General features: G+C 37.8%; 1 protein-coding gene across 1 annotated transcript in view; it reads left to right on the forward strand.

Annotated features, from left to right (window-relative positions):
* HUWE1 (HECT, UBA and WWE domain containing E3 ubiquitin protein ligase 1) overlaps window positions 1-10754 on the forward strand; it is a 170831-nt gene that overhangs the window by 96038 nt on the left and 64039 nt on the right. Inside the window, exons 25-29 of the mRNA XM_059385249.1 lie at window positions 3130-3187; window positions 4207-4383; window positions 7325-7570; window positions 9074-9207; window positions 9972-10066. Coding sequence (XP_059241232.1) covers window positions 3130-3187; window positions 4207-4383; window positions 7325-7570; window positions 9074-9207; window positions 9972-10066 — 710 coding nt within the window. The remainder of the gene's footprint in view (window positions 1-3129; window positions 3188-4206; window positions 4384-7324; window positions 7571-9073; window positions 9208-9971; window positions 10067-10754) is intronic.

Genomic DNA, 10754 nt, shown 5'->3' on the forward strand with positions numbered 1-10754 from the left:
ACAACCTGAGCCAAAACCAAGAGTCGGACACTTAATTTATTGTGCCAGCCAGGCGTCCCTACTTATTTTAATCATCACTAAATAAATTTGTATGTTCTAGAATATTCTATAAAAACAGTATATGGAGTCTCATATGTGTAGCATACCTGATGTATGTACTTTCTTATATCTGGCTTCTGTTGTTCAGCGTGTTTTTGAAATTCATGAGAAAGGAATCTCATTGTTGCATCTCCAAGTTGGTTTCTTTTCGTTGCTGAGTAGTGTTTCATTGAATGAATCCACTCCTGTGGATGGATTTTTGAGTTTCTAGGTTTTTCCAGGATAAAATAATATTTTTTTCTTTATTTTTTCTAAAATCAGCAGCTTGCATTTGAAAATGCTGTTTGTATTTGATCTTGAGACATGTGGTTTTGTGCTCAATCTGGAATAAGGAAATTTAGGCACTACAGTCTACCCCAGATACATGACAGTTTGGTCTACATCCAAAGACATTCACAAGTAATTCTAAATACTTGTGTTTTGGCCTCTTTCTTCTGCCTTCTAAACTGTTCTCATGTCAGTAAAACTGATACTGCTGGGGGTGAATATACTTGCCAATGAGTAACCAGGGCTTTTAGTGAAGGCACCATGGTTTATTTTGTGGTGGATTCCATTTACTTTGCCTAACTTAACTGCCTATCCTGAACAACTTGAAAGAAATGAGATATATAAATCCATGTCGTCTCTGGAACTTGAATAGCAAGTGTCTGGGCTTTAAAGGCAGCCAATTAGAAAAGCAGCTGTTTCCTTAATTGTAGCTCACTGGGAGGACTTCTTTGCCAAAGGCAGCTGTGTCTCCTCAAGAGCTGGAAGAAAGAGATGATTCACACCACCCCACCCCAAATAATTCCCTGAGACCTGTTGTTCTATACCCTGTAGTATGACACACAATTGGAATTTTTCTTCTGTGCTTTTTTTTTTTTTTAGATTTTATTTATTTATTTGTGAGAGAAAGGGAGAGAGCATGTGCACAAGGAGGCAGAGACCGAGAGAGAAGCAGGCTCCCCGCTGAGCAAGGAGCCCAATGCAGGACTTGGTCTGAGGACCCTGGGATCATGACCTGAGTCAAAGGCAGCAGCTTTAACCGACTGAGCCACCCAGGCGTCCCTTTTCTGTACTTCTGATTAAGGGCTCCAGTACCATAAATACACATGTAAAATTGAGTTTGGGAATATGTGTGCTTTATTCAAAGGGGAGACAGGAAGTTTTTAATTTGACAGTTAAGGTAAATTGTTTTATTCATTGTAGGAATGCAGACTTAACTGCTTCATAGATGGTATGGGTCAAAGTTTCATATGAGGTTAAGATTAAAATTCTTCTTAAAACCAGTTAATAGAGGGATTTCTACTAGGGAGAATTTATCATATGTACTGTTCCTGTATGATGTTCTAAGCCTGGAGGCCCAAAGAGGAGGATAATGAAAAAGTGATTATTGAACAAATTTGTTCCTAGATTTGGATTAAGAACCACGTGTTGATTTATTTTCTTTTATTTTCCCTAACTTCTATTTCCCTAAGCAAATGAAGGAAGTACCTTGGTCCCATTTCATGATATTACTTTGGCTCTTTGTCATTGCCTTCGGTTTCTACAAAGGGACAAGTATTTAATTTGGGCTAGAGCCACACCTGTACTCCTTAGCTGTAGAGATGGATTTATTGGTTCTTTTCCAGAAGGTGCAATGAAGCTGGGGTAGATGATTGGTACAAGTAGCAGGGAATGCCGCAGTGGTTCTGAGAAGGAGCTTTACGGTCAAGGAAAGGTTGCAGTCTTGCCATGGAATCATTCCACTCGTGGCTTATAGGTCCTGCCTTTGTACAGAGCTCTTCCCTAAATTCTTCATTGAGAGTGTTCACGATATCCTTGCCAAACCCTAGCTCTGGATATTTCATCACTGAAACCATTTCTGATGCCTCTCCACTAGGTCTAGTCTCCATTTTGCTGTCAATGCCCTCATGCTTGACAAATCTTTATTTACATCTTGTCTTGCTCAAGGACAAGAACTGTTAACTTCTTGCAAATTCTCTTGCTTTCTCTATTCCCCTACTTCTCCCTTTTATTTCTGCCCCTTTCCCACCCCCCCAAATGTCTTCAAGAGCCTGTATCCAGAATGCTCCCTATTAGACTCAAGTTTTGTCCTTTTCTAGGGTTTACCTTGAGGTAGATTTTGTTTCATTTTAATATATTTTTGTGGATTTTCTGTTTATTTCTTGCAAAAGCCAAGATTGAGCTAAGTGCTGCATTTTCTGCAGCTGTGGCATTAACTGCAGCATTGAAGTATCCGAAGCAAATGACCTGATCACAGTTTTTTGATAGTTCAGGGACTGTTGTGATACAAATATAAATTGCTAAGAAAGGAGGCTTTGGGTGTTGGCTTCATCTTTTTTTTTTTTTAAAGATTTTATTTATTTATTTGACAGACAGAGATCACAAGTAGGCAGAGAGGCAGGCAGAGAGAGAGAGAGAGGAGGAAGCAGGCTCCCTGCTGAGCAGAAAACCCGATGCGGGGCTCGATCCCAGGACCCTGGGATCATGACCTGAGCCGAAGGCAGAGGCTTTAACCCACTGAGCCACCCAGGCGCCCCGGCTTCATCTTTGATTAACTTGTTCTGAATGGTTTGTCAGTCTAAGCATGGAATTTTGAACAAAATTAAATTCCATTTCCTGCTCTCTATTATAACTTTAAACCTGATGCAAGAACATGGTAAGATGTTTATTGTATTTGTTTCTTTGTCTAGCTCTTGTCTTCAACAGATGTTTCAATAGTCTTAATCAAACTGGCTTTTTTTTTTGTATTTTCATATTGATGAATTCCTTCTATGATAGTTTGCCTAAGATAGTTTCTTTTGAGATACGTGCATATGCTGAGTTTGTGAAGACTTGGTTTTTCCTTTTGTGCTCTCAACCTACTCGGGCTAGAAAAACTAGTTTCAGAATTGATTTCAGCTTTTTTTTTTTTCCTATACTGTACTGAAGTCTAGAAGTCTGACTTAGAGAAAGGACCTAGAATTTCATGCTATTTCCCTTTCCTCACTTCGTTCTCTTGCACTGGTATTGTGAATTTGTGTAACTCACTCTTTTCTCCCTTAACAGGGTTGTTGGTACAGAGGAACGTATTCCTATTCCCCTCATGGATTACATCCTTAATGTGGTAAGATTCATGGTAGGGTAAACTGAGTAAAGGTGTGTGTTTTTCTGGAAAATGTGTGGGATTACCAGATAGTCTAGTGATTTCCACATTTATTTTCATTGGGGCCCTTAAAGTGTAGATCAGTGGGAAAAGATGTGCAAACCTTGTTCTGTAAGACTGGTTTGCCAACAGTTGGACAACACTCTTCCTTCTTCTAAATACTCTCAGTTTTTTGTTCATTGTTACTATTTGCCATTGGAATTTAAACAGGAGAGTGGGCTGTTTAGGACAATCCAGTATTATTTTCTTTGAATGTGTCCAACATAAATTTTTCCCATTACTTGCTATTTTTCCTGTTAACTTCTCCTTTATATTAAAAAAAATAGTAATATGACCATTTCTTTCAACTTACCATGTGTTTCACAGGAAAAAAGGGAAGATTTTGAATTTTCCCAGAGTTGTTTACCTATAAGGGCCCACTTAGCAATTGTTCTAGCCCACTAAGCACTTCCAAGACTTCCAGAGATGGTTCCTTATGCCTGTGTGTTTCTTGCCCACATTTTACATTCTTCCCTTAAAAAAATGCTTTTGTTTGGTCCAAGTCACTCTTTTTTAGAGTTCTGGTTTTCATTTGCATTATGAACACATTGAGAAAGAGTATCCATTTTTATTTACAGGGAGAGGCAACATAGTATCATGTAAGAAGCACATTAAGAGATCAGATATGATTTTGCCACTAATTCATGGATGTGGCCCTGAGCAAATCATTTATCCTCTCAAATTACATGACTTTAGGTGTGGCCAGAAAGGTAGATTGGGAAGAAGTAATTATTCCTGTGTGGTATTTTTTGGAGGTTTCGTTTTTGTTTTTTGGATGTTTAGGGTCCATATCCTATCTCTCTCCCTATTTATTTAAGGTTTTGGTATTCTAGAAAATACTGATTTTATGACTGCAAGGCAACCCCTGTCCTTACTCCAGGCTTGCCTTTTAGTTCCAGATGTCAGACTCTAACTTAATTTTTTAAATTTTCATTACCTAGATGAAATTTGTGGAATCTATTCTGAGCAACAATACAACAGATGACCACTGCCAGGAATTTGTGAATCAGAAAGGACTCTTGCCTTTGGTTACCATTTTGGGCCTTCCCAATCTGCCCATTGACTTTCCCACATCTGCAGCCTGTCAGGCTGTTGCAGGTGTCTGCAAATCCATATTGGTAAGAGCTTCTGGCCAAATATCTTCATTTCTTTTCAGAAATCAATTTTGTAATACTTCTGTATACATGTTTTTACTTTGGTCTCCCTTTACTTTCAACTAAAAAATAAGAAATTTGTGGCTATGTATTACAAGTGAATCAAGTGAATTTTGTGACTAATAAGTAGTGTGTCACATTATTTCTCATTGAAAAGTTAAATTATTTGTTCATTGTTCTTAGGTTTGGTATATAGTTCCAGTATTTGAGTTTATTGGAGGGGATGGTAGATGAAGAAAGTTTTGGAACTGGGTTTATTATTCTTGTGTCATCCTTTCTCATGGATGCTTTTTAACACAATCTGGTATTGTTTAGTCATATAGCTTTTTTCCTTTTTCAAGCTTGATAGTCATGCATTTTAACCATAAGTGACCTATAGTTTATTGCTCAAATTTTGCCCAAAAATTAAGTGCTTTATTTACTTTAAGTAGTAGTAAAATGCACATCATATGATGTTTACCTTTTTAACCATTTTTAGGTATATAGTTCAGTAGTCTTTAGTACATATACATTGTTGTACAACTGATCTCCAAAAGTTTTTCACCTTGCAAAACTGAAATTCTGTACTCATTAAACAACGACTCCACACTACTCTCTCCCTCCCAACCCCTGGTAAACATTGTTCTACTTTCTGTCTCTGACTTTGACTGTTCCAGGTACCTCATGTAAATGTAATTCATAAGGTATTTGTCTCTCTGTGATTGGCTTATTTTGCTTAGCATAATGTCTTGAAGATTCACCCATGTTATAGGATATGTCAGAATTTCCTTCCTTTTTATGATGCTGTTGTATGTATAAGCCACATTTTGTTTATCCAGCCATTCACTGATAGACCATTGGGTTGCTTCCACCTCTTGATTATTTTTGAATAGTGCTGCTATGAACACAGGTGTGAAAATACTTACTTAAGACTACTGTGTGTGTGTGTGTGTGTTTGTACAGTAAAAGCACTTAAGGATCTACTGTCAGCAGATGTCAAGTATACAACATTATTAACTATAGACACCAAGATATATATTATATCCCCACAGTTTACTCATAACTGAAAGTTTGCCCTTTGACCAACATCTGCACATTTCCCCCCAGCCCCTGGCAACCATCATTCTGCTCTCTGGTCCTATGTATTTGACTTATTTCGATTCCATATAAAAGTATGATCATACCCAAGACTTCTTTCAGTTCTCTTAGTTGTATACTCAGAAGTAGGATTGCTGGATTATATGGTACCTATTTTTAATTTTTCAGGGAACCACCATACTGTTTTCCATAGCAGCTCCAGGATTTTCACATCATTCCATCCAGCAGTGTACTACGGTTCCAATTTCTCTGCATCCTCACCAACACTTACTTACTTTTTCTTTTCCTTTTTTTTTTCCCTGTTGTTGTTGATAGTAGCCAACCTAATAGGTGTGAATTGAGATCGCATGATATCAGTTTGCATCTTCTAATGATTGGTGATGTTGAGCATCTTTTTATGTGCTTACTGGCTATTTGTGTATCTTTGGAGAGATGTCTATTCAAGTCCTTTGCCCATTTTTTAGTAGGGTTTGTTTTTTGTTGTTGTTGAGTTATAGGGGTCCTTTCTATATTCTGGATATTAATTCCTTATCAGATAAATGATTTGCAGTATTTTCCTCTCTTCTCTGGTTTGCCTTTATCTCTGTTAATAGTTTTGATGAACAAAAGGTTTTAATTCTGATGAAGTCCATTTTATCTTTTTTATGCTGTTGCTGTGCTTTTGGTATCAAATCTAAGAAGTCACTCCCAAATCCAAGATCCTGCAGCTTTTACCCTCTGGCTTCTTCTACATGCTTTTATAGTTTTGACTCTTTTATTTAGGTCTTTGATCTATTTAGAATAATTGTTTTTATATGGTATATATGATGTATTTCTTTATGCCAGTACCACATTTTTTTATTTATCTTTGTGATAAGCTTGGAAATCAAGAAGTGTGAGACCTCCAACTTTGTTCTTTTTCAAGGTAGTTACATCTATTTGGGGTCCCTTGAGATTATTCTACAAATTTTAAGAGAGAGATTTCTATTTCTGCCCTCCCCAGCCATTGATGATTTTATAAGGATTGCATTAAATCTGTGAAGCTCCTTCATTAGCTGGATTGTGCAGTGATAAGAAATTTCTGGTAAAAATCAGTAATACAGTTGCGTTTGGATTTGTAAAGTCCGTAATTGTGACATATCCGTAATGTTTTATTTTGCTTTACTCTTTGCAATATTAAGTGCTGTTTATAGGAGAGAGGTAAAGAGGCTGTGCTCCATCATTATCCTACCTCTAAGATACTATGTGAGAATTCATAGATTTATCTAAAGCCACAGTAAAGGCACATAAGTTATCCTATCTTTGAATGGCAAGTGATAGTATTTTACTGTGAGATTTTCTGCAGATTTGAAAAGCAATTACAAGGGCCGTGTCCTATAATCCTTGAGTTGTCTCATAAAAAAGGAGATTGCCTACCTCATTCCTATTCTAGAATCATCTCTTTTATTTTAGGAAGAAAAAAACAGTAGTAATACTGGTCACTTCCATACTTTGAAAACTTGCCTAATATTGCTCCTTGTTGAGCAAAATTTATAATTAATCTTATAGTATAGAGTCATTGCTATAATAGTATTTTCAGTTTGGCCATCACAAGCTTTTAAATATGATTGACTTACCACATTTGAAAGCCTCTCATTTGAGAGAGGTAAAGTGTTGCTCTAAAAGGAGGCATTGAGGTATATCATATCTGCATTCATATTTTGGCTCTACCATTTAACCAGGTGGGATACCATGGCCAGGTTCAAAATTTGTGACACTTGTCTTCTACTTCTTCCATTGTGACTATTAAAGATGTGGTGTATATGAAGTTCATTGTATATTAATACTTTAATTATTATTCTTGTTTCAGACACTGTCCCATGAACCCAAAGTCCTTCAAGAGGGTCTCCTTCAGCTGGACTCCATCCTTTCATCCTTGGAGCCCTTACACCGCCCAATTGAATCTCCTGGAGGCTCAGTGTTGTTGCGAGAACTGGCTTGTGCTGGCAACGTTGCTGATGCTACCCTTTCGGCTCAGGCCACACCTCTACTCCATGCGCTCACTGCTGCCCATGCCTACATCATGATGTTTGTTCATACTTGCAGAGTTGGACAGGTAAGAATTGGGGGGCGAACAAGCTAGTTTAAAGCCAGTGAAGTACATAGGTCACATACTGGGCATCTTACTCTGCTTAGAAATAGTTCTACCTGGGCTAGCTGCTAAAAGAACAGATTTTTTTTTTTTTTTTTTTTTTTGGTGGGGGATGCAAGCTTATGCTTCAAGATGCTGTCTAGTTTATTTTCCCTTTTTTTTATTAGAATTTGGGTGACCATATAATTTGTGAATTAGACTTTCTTTTTTTTTTTTTTTAAGATTTTCATTTATTTACTTGATAGACAGAGAGAGATCACAAGTAGGCAGAGAGGCAGGCAGAGAGAGAGGGGGAAGCAGTCTCCCTGCTGAGCAGAGAGCCCAACATGGGGCTTGATCCCAGGACCCTGAGATCATGACCTGAGCCGAAGGCAGAGGCTTAAACCACTAAGCCACCCAGGCGCCCCTTGTGAATTAGACTTTCTTGAGAGTAAAAGTTGAGTTGGAAACTTTTTGTTGAGTGCTACCTCAGGAATTTGATCATTGCTCATGTTTTATTAATTTACTATAAATAATAGGCATTAATGGGGCATCTGGGTGACTCAGTCGGTTAAGCACCTGCCTTCAGCTCAAGTCATGGTGTTAGGGTCCTGGAATCGAGCCCCACATCAGAGAAGTCTGCTTCTCTCTCTCACTCTCCCTCTGTTCTCTCTCACTCACTCTCAAATAAGCAAATAAAATCTTTTTAAAAAAATAACAGGCATTAATAGATCTTAGCAGCTACATAGGCCAACTGGGATTTATAGTCCCCTTTTTAGTGGACAAGCTTCAGTTGGGTGCTCATCTGGCCTTATTACTTCCTAATCTTTGTACAGATGCATGTAGGCCTGATAATGGGATGGCAAGAAGGAAATTTGACCATAGCGTGTTTAAGTCAATGGTAATTAAGAGAGATTAGTAAAGATTACCTGAATATCAAACCCTATGTCTGTAATCCACGTGAGGTTCCTCCTGTGGTTCCAGAAAGGGGGGATGGTTTGTGTGTGCTCATGGTTTTACAACTTTCAGTTCTCAAGTAATCGATTCTAAAGATTAAATGATGTAATGTTTTAGCACCCTTGTTTTATGCTGTTGAGCAGGAGTATATTCTTTGTATCAAATCAATTGAAAAGCATGGATATAAACTATTGAGGAAATAATTACGTGACAAAGGTTTGGAATTGAGTTTTATGACTTTTTATTAAATAAAATTTAAGGTGAAATGTTCACTTCAAGGAATTACATAAATCCAAATATTAATTGAAGTTAAGAAGTAAGAGGGAAATAGCAAGTCCCACAACACAACCTAACAGAATTAGAAGGCTGTCATTGAATCTGCGAAACTGTTTCTTTAAAAAGAGTTGCCTGTGACCATCGCCTCTTGATTTACAAAAAGCAATGAGAAGAAATTGAGAAGGGATGTTAGATACAGACTGTAAATGTTACAGAGGGCATCCCAAAGATAGCTTCTGTTTCCTTTGTTTGCAGAGTGAAATTCGTTCCATCTCCGTAAACCAGTGGGGCTCTCAGTTGGGTCTGAGTGTTCTGAGCAAGCTGAGCCAATTATACTGTTCCCTGGTGTGGGAAAGCACTGTCCTTCTCTCCCTGTGTACGCCAAACAGGTAAGGGAGGGGGCATCTCTTTATTATCTCTGTTGTCTTTCTTAATAGAGAAACTTAAGTTCAGTGATCCTAGAGGATTGCTTTGGTCAAGAGCAGAAAGCTGTTAGTAAAGAGTTCAGAGGGTTCTTTGTCTATCTTAATCCATTCAGTCTGCAATCACAAAATACCACAGACTAGATCCTTATAAACAGAAATTTATTGCTCATAGTTCTGGAAGCTGGAGGTCTGAGACTATGTTGCTAGTGTGGTTGGGTGAGGGTCCTTTTCTGGGTTGCAGGCTTTGCATTGTATCCTCACATAGTGGAAGGGACTAGGAATGTTTCTGGAGCATCTTTTATGAGGTGGTAGTCCCATTCTTGAGGTTCTGCCCTCAAGACGTAAGCACTTCCCAAAGGCCTTACCTACTAATATTACCACATTGGTCATTAGGATTTCAACAAACGAATATTGAGGGGACACAAACATTCACTCCACACTATTGTCCTTCCCATTTACTAGCCTAGGGACATGCTTACAAATGGGTTATTTTCTGCATCTTTGATCTTATGTCCTGATTATTCTGTGTCAGCATGATAGGTATTTAAAATTTCTTAGCCAAATCTAAAGTTGGGTTGGAAATCTTGTTGAGAACTACCTCAGGAATTTGATCATTGTACATGTTTTGTTAGGTTCACTTACCTGTCAGCCAAGCAGATGAGGGACCAAGCAGAACGTAAGAAATGAGTTATCAGGGTTCTTTTTACTCATGGTTTGTCTTATTGCAGCTTACCATCTGGGTGTGAATTTGGCCAGGCAGACATGCAGAAACTGGTTCCAAAGGATGAGAAGGCAGGTACGACCCAGGGCGGAAAAAGATCAGGTAACTCCAAGAAACTAAAATCTTAGTCATTAATTCTCTTAGTTTTGTTTCTGTGTCTTTATAAGTCTATTGTGAAACTGAGTTAGCTGTATTGTCTTTAGCCCTCAATTTTTTCCTTTCATTTTTATTTTAAAATTAAATTATTTTCAGTCAGTTTCTCTGTAAAATGTGTATATACAATGGTAAAAATTACAAGTTGCAATAAAAAGAATCACTTAACATTTGTACCACAAATAGTTTATCTAATCTTTTCCCCTAGGGATACATCTTAGCATAGTTGTGATTATCTTAGAGATAATATTTTATAGATCTCTTTTTACTTAACATTAAGTGCCATGTAAAGGGTCTGTGAATTAACCATTCCCTATTGTTTTCTAATGTACTATTTTGAAATAGGAGTATATTTTTATATAGTTTATGCAAATAAAAAATTAAATCCTAGAAATTACTGTACTGAAAGTTATGGCGAGCCCCTAATTTTTGTATGCTTATTTTTCAGAAGTTTAATTTCACTCTTAAAAATGGCAAATGAGGGGATGCCTGGGTGGCTCAGTTGGTTAAACAGCTGCCTTCGGCTCAGGTCATGATCCCAGTATCCTGGGATCCTTGCTCCGCAGGGAGCCTGCTTCTCCCTCTGACTCTGCCTTCCACTCTGTCTGCCTGTGCTCGCTCTCACTCGCTCTCTCTC

The sequence above is a fragment of the Mustela nigripes genome, chromosome X (genome assembly GCF_022355385.1).
Source record: "Mustela nigripes isolate SB6536 chromosome X, MUSNIG.SB6536, whole genome shotgun sequence".
In the NCBI taxonomy this organism is placed as follows: domain Eukaryota; kingdom Metazoa; phylum Chordata; class Mammalia; order Carnivora; family Mustelidae; genus Mustela; species Mustela nigripes.